Consider the following 16722-nt stretch of genomic DNA (forward strand, 5'->3'; position numbering starts at 1 on the left):
AGTGCTTATTTATATTATTCATGTCTATGCCTAAGTGGAAAAAGTGAAAGTCACTCAGTCGTGTCTGACTCTTTGCGACCCCATGGACTATACAGTCCATGGAATTCTCCGAGCCAGAATACTGAAATGCGTAGCCTTTCCCTTCTCCAGGGGATCTTCCCAACCCAGGGATTGAACCCAGGTTTCCCATACTGCACGTGGATTCTTTACCAGCTGAGCCACAAGGGAAGCCCCTAAGTGGAGAAGGGAATGGCAAACTACTTCAGCTTCTTGCCTTGAGAACCCCATGAACAGTATGAAAAGGCAAAGAGATAGGACACTGAAAGATGAACCCTCAGATCAGTAGGTATCCAATATGCTACTGGAGAATAGCAGAGAAATCACTCCAGAAAGAATGAAGAGCCTGAGCCAAAGTGGAAACCATACCCAGTTGTGGATGTGTCTATTGGTGAAAGTCAAGTCTGATGCTGTAAAGAACAATTTGTATAGGAATCTGGAGTCCTAGGTCGTGAATCAAGGTAAACTGGAGGTGGTCAAACAGGAGATGGCAAGAGTGAACATCGACATTTTAGGATCAGTGAACTTAAATGGGCTAATTTAATTCAGTTCAGTTCAGTCACTCAGTCACGTCTGACTCTTTGCAACCCCATGAATCGCAGCACGCCAGGCCTCCCTGTCCGTCACCAACTCCCAGAGTTCACTCAGACTCATGTCCATCGAGTCGGTGATGCCATCCAGCCATCTCATCCTCTGTCATCCCCTTCTCCTCCCACCCCCAATCCCTCCCAGGATCAGAGTCTTTTCCAATGAGTCAACTCTTCACATGAGGTGGCCAAAGTATTGGAGTTTCAGCTTTAGCATCAGTCCTTCCAATGAACACCCAGGACTGATCTCCTTTAGGAAGGACTGGTTGGATCTCCTTGCAGTCTAAGGGACTCTCAAGAGTCTTCTCCAACATCACAGTTCAAAAGCATCAATTTTTCTGCACTCAGCTTTCTTCACAGTCCAACTCTCACATCCATACATGGCCACTGGAAAAACCATAGCCTTGACTAGACGGACCTTTGTTGGCAAAGTAATGTCTCTGCTTTTGAATATGCTATCTAAGTTGGTCATAACTTTCCTTCCAAGGAGTAAGCGTCTTTTAATTTCATGGCTGCAATCATCATCTGCAGTGATTTTGGAGCCTAAAAAAATAAAGTCTGACATTGTTTCCACTGTTTCCCCATGTATTTCCCATTAAGTGATGGGACCAGATGCCATAATCTTAGTTTTCTGAATGTTGAGCTTTAAGCCAACTTTTCCACTCTCCTCTTTCATTTTCATCAAGAGTCTTTTTAGTTTCTTCATTTTCTGCCGTAAGGGTGGTTTAATCATATATTTTTAGTTTTAAAATAAAAATTCCATTAGGGAGATTCCATATAATCTTTGTTAATTAAACTTTCAAATTTGGAAACAGCTCGTTTATAGCGTAAATCATGGCTGTACACTATTTGTCAGAACTTAAGACACCTATTACGAAAATTTTTAAAAACAGGGTAATACCTATTTAGGTGACTGCTTTTAGCTGTATTATAATTTGAATTGCTACTTAATGTTACAGACTAGTCCATTTTAGCTCTTTGATTCTTTAAATATTATGTAAGTCTGATTTTTGGGGCTTCCCTGGTGTCTCAGATGGTAAAGCGTCTGTCTGCAATGCAGGAGACCTGGGTTTGATCCCTGGGTTGGAAAGATCCCCTGGAGAAGGAAGTGGCAGCCCACTCCAGTATTCTTGCCTGGAAAATCCCATGGACGGCGGAGCCTGGTAGTCTACTGTCCATGGGGTCGCAAAGAGTCAAACACGACTAAGCGACTTCACTTCACTTCATTTCTGATTTTTACTGGGTTTTGTTATTTTTTGTTTTTTCTTTCATTAGTGATTCATCTCAGTTCTGCTTTCTAAAATTAATCCAAAACTGACCATTTGTCATCACCTTCCTACAGCTACAATTATCAAAGCCCTCCCTCCTCATATTTCACCTGCATGTACACTCAGTAGCCTCATGTTGGATTTCCTGCTTCCCCTTCTTCCTCTGCACAGTCTTTTCCCTAAAAGACAATTAGAATTCTTCCTGAAAACACATACTCCTCTGCCCAGAATCCTGTACGGTGTCTCATCCCAAAGTCAGGTCCGTAGTGTGACCCCTGGAGTCCTACGTTACTGCTTCTCTAATCTCATCTCCTGACACTCTCAACTCTGCTCTAAATCAGGGCTTTCTTACCGTCTTCCTCAAGCATTCAGTGCACACTCATACCTTAGAATATTGGTACCTAGTCTTCCTCCCAGGACTCCTTTTCTGGATGTTTGAATGAGTCACTCCCACACTTCATCTAAGAATTTACTAAAATACTTTTTGTTAGAAGCTGTCCTTGACCTCTCATATCTAAAATCCTCTCCCCACCTCATTTGCAGAGTGACTGACACATAATTGTAGATTTTTACGTCTTTGTTTCATCTTTAACTTACCCAGGCCTATTTTGACAGCAGATGTTTTTTAACAGTCTCTTTTATTGATTTCCTTCAAAAACATTCACAGTAATTTTATAGAAACAAAATCTCATTTTTGTACTGATAAAGTCACTGACTTATATAACATTTTATTAAATTTCATAATTATAACACTAGACATCGTTGGCATAAATATTTGGAAATAAATACACCTGATGCTTGGCAAAGCTAAAATTTAACTCATGGGAGCGAAGTGCAGGCCTCATTCTAGGGTTGTCTGCTAGACTCAGCAGACTGACTACTGGCAACATCAGGCAGAATATGCTACAGAAGTAGAGAGTCTTTGTTAATCGTCCAGGGAATTGATTGAGTAGATCTCAATTAAAAGAGTTTGATTTGTAGTTAAAAAGAGAACCGAAATAAGCTTAGCTTGATTATATAAAGGAGCACTTCTAGAGTATTTTTTTATTTTTGGATTAGTTCATCTTGAAAATAAATTATATAATTATTTATAGTAGAAACTTTCATATAAAATTAATTCCAAGAGTGGAAGTAGATGACCACCAGAGAATTGCTGCTTTTCTTACAATGAACATATATTTTAAAAATTTATGAAAATGGCTAATAGATGGTTGTGCAACACTGTGGATGTACTTAATGCCACTGAAACAAACACTTAAAAATGGTAAATTTTATGTTATGGATATTTTACCATAATAAAACCAAAATAAAAATACATCTATACTTAAAAATAATATAAATAAACCTGTGACATATTATTAATGTGCAATATAGAAGAAAAGCTAGGATTCATGGAATTAGAAGACTTGTATTTGTATAATACTAGTTCTACCATGAATGAGTTGAAAGCATTTTACCCAAATTTTACATTTTCTTAGCTGTAGTTTCTTACATTTAATACAAATTTACTTACTCTTCACAACTCTCAGGAGTTTTATGAGGAACAAATGAGGTTATTTATATAAAAATCTTTAAAGAACTGTAAATCAGTTTATAGTCTTAGGTGGAATTTTTCATATTTTTTGGAAGAGTAATTCATTGAACTGACTTAGTATTGTATGTAAAGTCTTGGCTGGAAGCATTTGCTATTGAGATTTTAAAATGTTTAAATTACTTATTTTAAACGTTTTGGTTTTTTTGAAAATGCAGCTGTTTTTGCTCCAGGGTATAATTAATTGAGAATGGAAAAGTTTGACTTATATTTTGAGAGTTCTACTTCTTATTGGCATTATTAAATGTTCAGGTTTTTTGTTATTGATGTCATTTCTTAACAGATCCCCTTTATAACTTCTGAAGGGAAAACCTTGCAAACTGAGGTGCATACTGAATAACTTAGCTTTTCCTTTCTTATTTGAAGTCAGTGTGTTAAAAAGCAGTTATTAAAAAAAAGGTTTATGCAGTGGGACAAAAAGTGGCAGATTGGGCAAGGTATAATGATACCATAAATCAGATTTGTGTGTGTGTGTGCGTATGTGTGTATGTCAGTCGCTCAGTCATGTCTGGCTCTTTGCGACCCCATGGACTGTAGCCCACCAGGCTCCTTTGTCCATGGGATTCTCCAGACAAGAGTAAGTAATAGAAAATTATTCATTTTGGACATTGATTAAAGTGCATTTCTGGTTGCTCACCTTCCATAGTCTAAAAGATATTTTTTTCCTGCCAGTAAGAAAACAGTGATTTGGAGGAGTTCAGTTAATTTACAGAGATTTTTTTGTTTTTTGCAAAAATAGAGATAGAATGTAGGAAAATGGTCAATACAAACTCACTTTGGCAGGAACGTTTTTGTAAGATAAAGGGAAAAAATCAGAATTTAATTAGGTGAAATCTATTGAATGTGCTATTGGGGCCGTAACAAAGAGCTCTGTGACCTGGTATACAGTGTACAGTGCTAAAATAATGTGATCTTAATCTTTGGAATTCACTGTTTTAAACATCTTCTGTCAATTAATATGTACTCATTCTGATTAATAGAGCTGGTGTAGTCTGTGTTCAATTTCAAGGGATTCTTTTTCCTCTTAGTTAGTTGTAGCATTTCTGCAGTTTGCTGCAGAATTATTATTTTAGATAATGTGGCCCATTGGCATATTTTAAAATTTTAAATGTGAGTGCCTTTAGGCAGCATACTCAGTCGTTTGCCATAGTCTCTGCCATTCCTATGGTTTCTGCCTTACTACACTTATTTCACTTATGTGAAACACCTGGCCTTTAGAGACATGTCACTCTTGCTCAATTTTTACATAAAGGCACGGGCAAGCATAAAAAGGAAAAGGATAATTTCTGTCTGTTCAACTCATACCTTTTCCCGTCATGCCTAGTGAGTGGGGATTCCCACAAGGCTTGGATGAGCAGATCTGAAACTGAGTGATCGTTAAATTATCCCTATGCATGGTGTCATCTCCTGGTTTATTTATAGCTTTCTAATTTTTCAAGTGCTATTAGTGTGTCATTTGCCATAACATATTGTGAATAAAGAACTATGCTAAATTTCTGTTAAGCCACAGTCTACTGGAGGTAAAGACTTCCAGTTTTATCTAGATATTTCTCATACTTTTTTTCCTAAGATATGCAAGAATTTTTATGCTGTTCTTTTTTTGTTAAACAGAGCAAAATAAATTAGTGGAATATAAAGATAAGAGCTGATGAGCATGCCACTAATGGAGAAAAAGGGGTATTTTCTAAGAATTGCTTTTTTCCCCCATCCCATCTACCTTTGATGTCAATCAGAACATACCATTGGCCATTCAGTGCAATATGCTTGCTGTGCACATACACTAGTTGCTTCATGTACAATAAAGGAATGGGGAAGGGGAAAATGAAAGAATAGAGAAACTATATTGTAGTAGTCAGAATGTGGTGGAACCAAATTATAGTTTTCTAGTTGAAAATGTCTTCTTGATCTGGAGGAACAGAATTCTGAAGTGAAGTGTGAAAATGAAAGTCACTTGCTCAGTCCTGTCTGACTCTTTGTGAACCCATGGACTACACAGTCCATGGAATTCTCCAGGCCCGAATACTGGAGTGGGTTGCCTTTCCCTTCTCCAGGAGATATTCCCAACCCAGGGATCGAACCCAGGTCTCCCATACTGCAGGCAGAATTCTTTACCAGCTGAACCACCAGGGAAGCCCATGAATACTGGAGTGGGTAGTCTATCCCTTCTCTAGAGGATCTTCCTGACCCAGGAATAGAACCGGGGTCTCTTGCATTGCAGGCGGATTCTTTACCAGCTGAGCTACCAGGAGTAAAATTTAAAGTTCCCTTTTTAGTTGACACCTCCTGTCTGCTGCTGAAATACATTAATGGTATCTGCATCTTCCAACTGTGCAGGTGTGTCTGTCTCCTTGATTGGATGCGCATCAAATTGAGATCTGATCTGTCTCCTTGACAAACCCTGTTGTTCACAATAGGCTTTCATTAGTTTACTAAGTGGTGTATGCCTCTTAATTTTAAACTACACCACAGAACCAACCTGCCCCACCAATTTCAAATTAATATGATCGTTGTTCTCAGTCTTGACTCATGCTTGGGGTTTTTCGTTTGCCATGGCAAGCACTGGGAGCATCCTCAGCCCCGCCTCACAAGAGAGGTACCAGGTCCGCACAGAACAAGCACACAGGCAGCACTAGGAACCGCAGAAGGAGGCGGCAGCACTGGAGGAGGGAGAGGGCTTATGCCTCTCAGGCTTTTTGAACTGATACCTTTGGAAATGATACATTTCTTGGGGGCCTCTTTTGCGGGAGGAGGTCTATTACTAATGCAGTAATATTTCCAATTATATTAATATTTAAATGAATGTCCTCAAAATGGAATGGTTAAGGTGTTTACATGGTATTAGAATTTGAAGATAAACCCTATAAACCATCATTAATTTGAAATGAAAAACTCTGAACCATTCATGTTTCATTCTATTTAAAATTGCCCTGACCACATTCTCTGTCTTTCTTACTCTGATTTATTTTTCTTTATCAGACTTTTCACCCCTTAAATTTTGTATTTGTGTCTTATCTCTTACTTCTGTGTACTCTTGTGGGCAGGGACTTGTTTCTGATTACTGTTCTGTTTCGTGGCTTACAACAGTGTCTGATGTATAATGAGAAACTTCCTAAATATTTGATGTAGGAGTCCATGCAACCCTCTCATGCAGCTGCCGTGTTTTCTATTATGGGCATGCCCTCCCCAGTCTACCTTCAGTGTCCTTTAGCTTAGTACATACGGAATACAGATCCTGATGTTGTAACTCTTCCTACTCTAAACCCCGCATTATCTTCAGAATGACAGCTGTCCTAAGTATATCTCACTTTAATGCAATTTGCTGTTTATCTGCCTGTGCATTTTTGGTTATGCTTTTAATTAAAACTTTGATCTCCTTGAGGAAAAGATCTTTGTTGCCTTCACCAACTTATCCCCTATACCTAACATGGTATCTGAAGGTGCTCAAGAAATGTTTGTACAATAAAGGTGTAGCAGTTTACATATGAAAAAAATGGAACTTCAGAGGTGATATGATACATGTTGGTGATTCTGCAGCAGAATCGGACTAACTCCCTCAGTCCAATGCTCTACCACTTAAAGGAGTGGATTTCTATTTTTAATGAAAAGTATTTTTGTTTCTTCACTTGCAGATATTGAGGATGTTAAGAAGTACAAACCTGGTTACTTAGAAGCTACCCTTAATTGGTTTAGATTTTATAAGATACCAGAAGGAAAACCGGAAAACCAGTTTGCTTTTAATGGAGAATTCAAGAACAAGGTGAAGTTGATCATCTTTATTTTAAAATGTGCCTGTGATACTTGTACTACATTTCTTTCACTTTGGGGGATTTCTTATGTGAATATTTGTGGATAGTATGATAATAGAAGGACTGTTTACTGACTTTCATGTTTAAGGACATTATTTTTATTTTTTAAAAAGTTTTAGGAGCTCTAAATCAGTAAGACTGATAAATACCTGTATCCATCCATTTATCTATCAATATATCCTTCATCTTAGAAAATAAAAGATTTCCATGATCAGTCTAACTCTATAAATTGTAAATGAATAAAAATCTTTCATTTTACTGTTCTGGAGAGGAGGGAGTTACTTACCATTAATGCAAATCCAAAGGGGCTTCCCTCCTAAGTGTTCATTCTATCATGACTGAATTCAGCTACTTAACAGTTAAGAAAGTAAAAATTATCTTACTGTCAGAGGGTTTTTATATTAGAAAACTAAAAAGTTACCAAAAAGTGGCTCTAATATGACACAAATGGAGAAAATGGACCTGAATTAAAGTCTAAAACTATTAGACTACTTCTTTTATTTATTTATTTTTACTACTTTTAAACGTATTTCCACTATATAAGTTTCACATTATAATCCAGCCTTTAAGTGAAAGTGTGAAAGTGAAGTCTCTCAATCGTGTCCGACTCTTAGCGACCCCATGGACTGCAGCCCACCAGGCTCCTCCATCCATGGGATTTTCCAGGCAAGGGTACTGGAGTGGGGTGCCATCGCCTTTAACTGGGTACTAATAAATACAGTGTGTTTTGTAAGTAAAGTAAGCTATGGTCATCAAAACTTCAAAATTACAGTAAGTATTTTGTTATACAAGAGCTTATTCCTGAACGCAGTATTTTGAAAATGTATATTAACCCTTAAGATCTTGAGGGCTTTGTCTCAGTTCAGTTCAGTTCAGTCCAGTTGCTCAGTCGTGTCCGACTCTTTGCGATCCCATGAATCGCAGCACACCAGGCCTCCCTGTCCGTCACCAACTCCCGGAGTTCAATGAGACTCACGTCCATCGAGTCAGTGATGCCATCCAGCCATCTCATCTTCTGTCGTCCCCTTCTCCTCCTGCCCCCAATCCCTCCCAGCATCAGAGTCTTTTCCAATGAGTCAACTCTTCACAACAGGTGGCCAAAGTACTGCAGTTTCAGCTTTCGCATCATTCCTTCCAAAGAAATCTCAGGGCTGATCTCCTTCAGAATGGACTGGTTGGATCTCCTTGCAGTCCAAGGGACTCTCAAGAGTCTTCTCCAACACCACAGTTCAAAAGCATCAATTCTTCGGCGCTCAGTCTAGGATTTATTAAATATGGATATAAAACTACTAGGCTGTGATCTCTCACATAAAAATAAAATACTAAAAATTTATAAAATAAATTATTTTTTTCTTTTTCCTGTAAAATGTGTGTTGTATTTTATGTTTGAAACAATACACATTTCAAACCTATGTGTACCTTTGTGGCCCCTTATTGCCTTGGGGTCGGACTGCTAAGTCATTCCATGAATTTATAAAAGAATGAGGTAGTTTGAGAATTTGGGGGGTTTGATTTCAAAAACCATTAATTTTTTTCTAAATGAAGACTGGGTCATTTATGCATCCCTTCAGAAAATAATCATTTTATGCATTGCTTTTTATCACTGCTGTTTAATATATTGAGCCTAACCCAGGAAAATTGAATTATATCTCTTCAACATGGTTGAATGGAGAAGGCAATGGCACCCCACTCCAGTACTCTTGCCTGGAAAATCCCATGGACGGAGGAGCCTGGTAGGCGGAAGTCCATGGGGTCGCACAGAGTCGGACGCGACTGAGCGACTTCACTTTCACTTTTCACTTTCATGCATTGGAGAAGGAAATGGCAACCCACTCCAGTGTTCTTGCCTGGAGAATCCCAGGGGTGGGGGAGCCTGATGGTCTGCCATCTATGGGGTCCCACAGAGTCGGACACGACTGAAGCGACTTAGCAGCAGTAGCAGCAGCAGCAACATGGTTGAAAAGATGACTCTAGGCTGTAATCTAGATTTTTTTTTTCATGCTGACTGCTTAAAGCAAGTACTGGAATCTGTTTTAATAATCAAAATTATCTGAATAATATAGTTAAAAATCTTTCCATGTATTTTCTAAATAACAAATTGACTTTTTGTCACATACCTTAGGAGTCTCTCCTGCACCACCTCACCAAGCATTAAGCCATCTCCTTCATCTCAGGCAACAGCAGACCTGAGGGAAAGTTTTCTTCTCAGAAGTATATTTGCATCATTTTCTTCACATCATAATGTGTTTAGTTGTCACTGAAAAAGAGAGGAGCGAGTATGATTTAGTTAATACATAAGGACTCTGCTTAAGGAAATTTAGCAACATTTTGGGGGAAAAAATAAAAATGTTCTTCTTTGAAAAAATTAAGCAAGTTTTCCTTAAATGGTCTTACTAGATATGTGTCTGTTGTTGAGTTTTCATTTTTAGACACTATATGAATTCATGCTAAGAAAAAGATTTTTAAAATGTTGAGGTTTATTACCTTCAGACAGTGGATAGCCTAAAATGATTATTCAGTTAAACTACTTGCAGCATTGTTGATGATGAAATTATTAAGTTTGTGCTTATGTACAATCCAGATAGTAGGCTAATCGATTTACATGCAAGTCTTATTTATTCTTTCAGCAACGCTATGATTTAAATCAGGGGTTGGCAACTTTTTCTTTTTCTGTAAGAACAGATGTGTTCTCTGTCACAACTACTCAGCTCTTCCAGTGCAGTCAGGGGCTGTGCACAAATGCATGGATGGACATGGCTGTGCTCAGTAAAGCTTTATTTACAAAAGCATGTGGCAGGCTGGATTTGACCCAAAGGCCCAAGTGCGCCAGCTCCTGATTTAGTTGATTTTCATTACATTCCATCTTAAAGAAGAAGAAATTAAAACAATGAGTTTGAATAATCTGCACAAAGTCACACAGCTGGTAAATAAGGATATGAGAACTTACACTTAGGTTTGCCTGACTTTAGAGCTCATGTTCTTAATAATTAACTGTCATCCTATGACTAGTTCCAAGTTATTAATAGTATAATGATGTGATTGCTATGTCTGTTTTTGGTTTTTAACAGGCTTTTGCTCTTGAAGTCATTAAATCTGCTCACGAATGCTGGAGAGCCTTGCTCATGGACAAGTGTGATGGTGGGGCCATAAATTGGTAAGAATTTGTCTTTTCTATGTAGTGTTAATTTTTATTATTAATTGGTACTAAAGAGCCATATAATACTACTCAGATCTTTTGTTTGTTTCTTTTAAACAGAATTGCAATTTTTTTTTTTTTTTTCACTTAAAAAGTGTTTAAAGAGCACCTATTTGGAAAGCATTGCCAAGTACTGGGCACTGTGAAATTAGAAATTGACATGATCGCTTTTCTCAAGGGATTTATAGTTTAGTAGGGAATATTGTCAAGTAAACAAGCATTTACTCACAATGAATTGTGATATATGCAAAGGTAGAGCAAAAAACAGTGATTTTTCAACATGCAGACATATGATTATTTAATATATGTTATATGTACCACATCATTTCTTGGTAAGAGTAAAAAAAGCCTCTTATCCAACATGATCTGGGTCACCAGATAATTATTAAGGGGAATCAAACAAACATAAGATGTATAATTCAAACATTTTATTTTAGTTTAAAACATTTAAATGTATGTTTATTTATCAATCTGTGGATATAAGGCTAAGACTTTTTCTGTAGGGATTCCATGTAGACTATATAATAGAATAATATAATAGACTATATAATGGAGAATGAAGATCAGATCCTGCAATCTTTATACTCCTTATACTTAAAAACCTTTGTACATTCTTAGGATTCTTTTTATCTAACCTTTTACACTTGTCTTGGTGATGGTTTAGTTGCTAAGTTGTGTTTGACTCTTGCGACCCCATGGACTGTAGCCCACCAGGCTCCTCTATCCATGGGATTTTCCAAACAAGAATACTGGAGTGGATTGCCATTTCCTCCTCCAGGGGATCTTCCCAACCCAGGAATCGAATCCAGGTCTCCTACATTTCAGGCAGATTCTTTACTGACTGAGCTATGAGGGAAGCCCTTATAGCTGGGTTGTCTTACCCACACCTAATTTAACACCCAAGTTTTTATAGTAGCTCAGTGGTAAAGAACCACCTGGCAATGCACGAGATGTGAGTTCAGTCTCTGTGTCAGGAAGATCCCCTGGAGAAGGAAATGACAACCCACTCCAGTATTCTTGCCCGGAAAAATCCCATGGACAGAGGAGCCTGGTGGGCTACAGTCCATGGGGTCACAAAGAGTTGGACACGACCTAGTGACTGATCACCGACAGCAGAGCCTTGACAGTGTTTGCAGCCTCAGTAGTTTTAGAGCCTACTTGGTGTCCATAGAAATAATTCTGTTTCCACATTCCCTTCATCAGGGAGTATCATATAGCTTAAATCATGAAGTTATAATAACAAAGGCAACTGACATAAAAGATTTGAACATGAAAACAACTGACTCTTGGTAAGCCTAACTAACAAGCAAAAATACAGTCTTTCTGGCAAGCAGAAACCTACCCAAGTTCATTGTCCTCTTTGAATCAGAAAATGGGAAGCCATTTATTCTTTCAGTAAGTACTGATTGAGGGGCTCCTGCCAGGTACTGTGCTGGAGTACAGTGAATCTACTCCTTGTGCTCTTGGAGCCCAAAGTCTGGGAATCAAGAGGGAAATCATTAAAAAAAAAAAAAGGAAATCATTAGACCAAAGTAATATGGGATAAAGAATTAGTCAGTCTCAGGGAATGTTTAATTCAAGTTCAGAGGCTTACCTGTAAATGCTTGGGCATTATAGCTTCAGATTCTATTGCTCTCTTTTTAAAAAATTTTAATTATAGATGATTTACAATATTACATTAGTTTCTGCTCTACATCAGAATATATCAGTTGTATGTATATATCCTTCCTTTTTTAGATTCTTTTCCCTTTTAGGTCATTGCAGAGTACTGAGAAGAGTTCTGTATGTTTTACAATAGGTCCTTAATTAGTTGTCTACTTTATATATAGTAATGTGTCTACGTCAATACCAGTCTCCCAGTTTATACCTCCCTCCCCTCAACTCCGCCTTTCCCTGCTGGTAACCAGAAGTTTTTTTTCTACATCTGTGACTGTTTCTGTTTTGTAAATAAGTTTTATTCTATCATTTTTTAAATTCCATATATAAGGAATATCATATGATATTTTTTCTTGTCTGACACTCCACTCAGTATGACAGTCTCTACTGGTCCATCCATAATATGACAAATGGCATTATTTCATTTTTTCTGTGGCTGAGTAATATTCCATTGTATATATGTACCATATCTTTACCCATATCCTCTGGTGATGGATATTTAGGCTGCTTCTGTGTCATCAGATTCAGTTTCTAGCATGACACTGTGGACTTCATCTTCTTCCATTTTTATTTTGTAGAACACTCTTTTTTTTCAGCGTAGTTTTAAAAGTTAATTGTTTCTAACATAAATATTGCAGTTTATTAACAAGAAAACTGGGTATAAATTAAATGTCATCTAGCCATTGCTATCCTAGTAACTAATAGGCTGAATTCTTCTTTCTGGGCAGATATCCTAAGTCATTTATTAATCTGATGGGCTCCCAGGTGGCGCTTGTGGTAAAGAATCTGCCTGCCAATGCAGGGGATACAAGAGACATGAGTTTAATCCCTGGGTTGGGAAGATCCCCTGAAGGAGGAAATGGCAATCCACTCCAATATTCTTGTCTGGAGAATCCCATGGACAGAGGAGCCTGGTGGCCTACAGTCCGTGGGTTTGCTAAGAGTCGAATACGACTGAGCACAGAGACACACACATACACGCACATCCTCTAAAAAGAGGGGCTTCTGATTGTTCAAACACGCACGTGTGCATGCACACACACACATTCTAAAAAGAGGGGTTTCTGATTGTTCAAAGAGGTATTTGCCTGCTGCACTCAATATGCCAGCAAATTTGGAAAACTCAGCAGTGGCCACAGGACTGGAAAAGGTCAGTTTTCATTTCAATCCCAAAGAAAGGCAATGCCAAAGAATGCTCAAACTACCGCACAGTTGCACTCATCTCACACACTAGTAAAGTCATGCTCAAAATTCTCCAAGCCAGGCTTCAGCAGTACGTGAACCGTGAACTTCCTGATGTTCAAGCTGGTTTTAGAAAAGGCAGAGGAACCAGAGATCAAATTGCCAACATCTGCTGGATCATTGAAAAAGCAAGAGAGTTCCAGAAAAACATCTATTTCTGTTTTATTGACTATGCCAAAGCCTTTGACTGTGTGGATCACAATAAACTGTGGAAAATTCTGAAAGAGATGGGAATACCAGACCACCTGATCTGCCTCTTGAGAAATTTGTATGCAGGTCAGGAAGCAACAGTTAGAACTAGACATGGAACAACAGACTGGTTCCAAATAGGAAAAGGAGTTCGTCAAGGCTGTATATTGTCACCCTGCTTATTTAACTTCTATGCAGAGTACATCATGAGAAACACTGGACTGGAAGAAGCACAAGCTGGAATTGAGATTGCCGGGAGAAATATCAATAACCTCAGATATGCAGATGACACACCCTTATGGCAGAAAGTGAAGAAGAACTAAAGAGACTCTTGATGAAAGTGAAAGTGGAGAGTGAAAAAGTTGGCTTAAAGCTCAACATTCAGAAAACAAAGATCATGGCATCCGGTCCCATCACTTCATGGGAAATAGATGGGGAAACAGTGGAAACAGCGGCTGACTTTATTTTTCTGGGCTCCAAAATTGTGACTGCAGCCGTGAAATCAAAAGACGCTTACTCCTTGGAAGGAAAGTTATGACCAACCTAGACAGCATATTAAAACACAGAGACATTACTTTGTCAACAAAGGTCCATCTAGTCAAGGCGATGGTTTTTCCAGCGGTCATGTATGGACGTGAGAGTTGAACTGTGAAGAAAGCTGAGCACCGAAGAATTGATGCTTTTGAACTGTGGTATTGGAGAAGACTCTTGAGAGTCCCTTGGACTGCAAGGAGATCCAACCAGTCCTTCCTAAAGGAGATCAGTCCTGGGTGTTCATTGGAAGGACTGATGTTGAAGCTGAAACTCCAATACTTTGACCACCTGATGTAAAGACCTGACTCATTTGAAAAGACCCTGATGCTGGGAAAGATTGAGGGCAGGAGAAGGGGACGACAGAGGATGAGATGGCTGGATGGCATCACCGACTCGATGGACATGGGTTTGTGTGGACTCTGGGAGTTGGTGATGGACAGGGAGGCCTGGCGTGCCACAGTTCATGGAGTCGCAGAGTCAGACACAACTGAGCAACTGAACTGAATTCAGTTCCTTACAGTGTACTGTGTTGCTGCTGCTGCTGCTAAGTCGCTTCAATCGTGTCCGACTCTGTGTGACCCCATAGACGGCAGCCCATCAGGCTCCCCTGTCCCTGGGATTCTCCAGGCAAGAACACTGGAGTGGCTTGCCATTTCCTTCTCCAGTGCATTAAAGTGAAAAGTGAAAGTGAAATTGCTCAGTCATCTCCAACTCTTCATGACCCCATGGACTGCAGCCCACCAGGGTCCTCCACCCATGGGATTTTCCAGGCAAGAGTACTGGAGTGGGGTCCCATTGCCTTCGATTACCAAACCTTCCCACCTTCCTTTTTTACCTGTTCTCTCCATGTAAATAGGTTTAAGTCTGAACTGAAGGCAGTGTTTATCACAGTAGTTCTCTCACACAGTATATATAGTACAGTGCAGTTACCTAGGGAAACCATCAGAAAGCTCAAGTTTGTTGTCCTCTTCTTTAAATCTGATGAATTAGGATCTTTGAGGAGAAGGATCTAAGTATCAGTATGTTTTAGAAGCTCTCTGGCTTCTGATGAGCCATTTGCTTAAAAACTATAAATCTAAATTTTTCAGAGAACAGACAATTGGTCCCTCTTGCCACGCAGCCTCATTTCCCATCACTTTTTGCCTTTTATTTCATGTTCCAGTAACTTAGAACCACCTGTCACTCCTCACAACTCCGTGCTTTTATTGATCTCTGGGGCATTTCTCATTTTGTCTCCTTTGCCATGATTTTCTTCTCACTTCTTAAACTGGCTGGCTTACTCATCTGTTAAGACTTTGTTTTGACTTCGCTTTCTCTGGGAAACTTTCCCTCATCCTAGCCTTGTGCTCACTAAGGTGCCATTATACCTAGCTAAAGTGCTATTCCTTGCCCTGCTGTATAGTCTTATCACTGCATTTATTCATTAACTGCTTGTTTTATGAATTTGTCTCCTCTGGAGTATAATTTCCTCAAACGTAGATGAATGAATAAAGATGCCGTATTCTTCTTTATATTCTTCATAAATATTCATATTTATATTCTACATGCCTGGCATGTAATAGCCACTCAGTAAATACATGTTGGAGTGATTGTTGGATAATATTTTAAAGTAAAAAAATATATGTTGTGTTTTAAGTCCAGTAGTAACTCTTCTGTTTCTAGGAGCCCTGCATTTACTAAATTACTTAATTCTCTTTTTCCAAATAAGTTTTATTGTTGTTGTTTTTATTCTTTTTCCCCACTGCTTACTGTTTACTCTGGAAGCTGCATAGTTTTTTTAGCAGGGATAATTAAGTTATTGCTGTTTTTACTGAAAGCAACTTGAAATTCTCTGGAGGAAAAATACAGTTTTTGTCATTTGGTTTTATTACTCTTCAACTCTTCTCAGATTCTCTTTAATCACGATTTATATATCTACTTTATTCTTAAGAAATCAGGACTGAACTCTTCATTTCACCAGTTTGTTTTATGTCACTGATCATTATTCTGATCCAGATTTTTCAAGTTTTGACTGATTCTCAGCTGCCCTTCTAATTAATAACTGCTTTAATTTCTTTACTTGTAATTGTTTTATATTGTAGCTACTCTGTTTAACATCATCTTTACAAGACATACCATTAGATTTATCTTTGAAAAATACAGATGTGATCGTCATTTTTGTGCTTAAAATCTTCTTGCGACTCTCTTCAATTATAGGATCTAATCCAGCTCTTCTCTGTATTAAACATTGTGTCTAAACCGACTTTTCCAGCCTCATGTTCTTTTCCTCCTCTTTCATTGTCTTTCCTCCATGAATGCCTGCTCAGTCGTCAAAAAAAGCAGTTGAGATGTTACTTCTGCAAAGTGGTTTCATTTGTTATGTGCATGATTAACTGTACCCTCACTGTGTTCTCATATCGCTGCTTTCCACACATCTAGGTAGAACTTGGAGTCTGTTTTATTACTTTTTTTATGGTCTAAATTGAGTTTGTATTTTAGCCCAAGTGATAGGACTTGGCACATAGTAGGTAGTTTGAACATGCTTACTGAATGAAAAAATTATATAAATATTTATATGACATTTTCAATATATGTATATATGTTTTTTCATATATAT

General features: G+C 38.3%; 1 protein-coding gene and 1 pseudogene across 4 annotated transcripts in view; one reads left to right on the forward strand and one right to left on the reverse strand.

The window, feature by feature from the left end:
- The window catches only part of PPA2 (inorganic pyrophosphatase 2), a 96874-nt gene that overhangs the window by 61259 nt on the left and 18893 nt on the right, over positions 1 to 16722 (forward strand). For all 4 annotated transcript variants that reach the window (NM_001076396.2, XM_005207659.4, XM_005207660.4 and 1 more), the window contains 2 exon segments: positions 7133 to 7260; positions 10378 to 10463. In NM_001076396.2, coding sequence (NP_001069864.1) covers positions 7133 to 7260; positions 10378 to 10463 — 214 coding nt within the window.
- LOC132345479 (small ubiquitin-related modifier 2-like) lies at positions 5104 to 6054 on the reverse strand (annotated as a pseudogene).

Source organism: Bos taurus, chromosome 6, assembly GCF_002263795.3.
Source record: "Bos taurus isolate L1 Dominette 01449 registration number 42190680 breed Hereford chromosome 6, ARS-UCD2.0, whole genome shotgun sequence".
NCBI lineage: Eukaryota > Metazoa > Chordata > Mammalia > Artiodactyla > Bovidae > Bos > Bos taurus.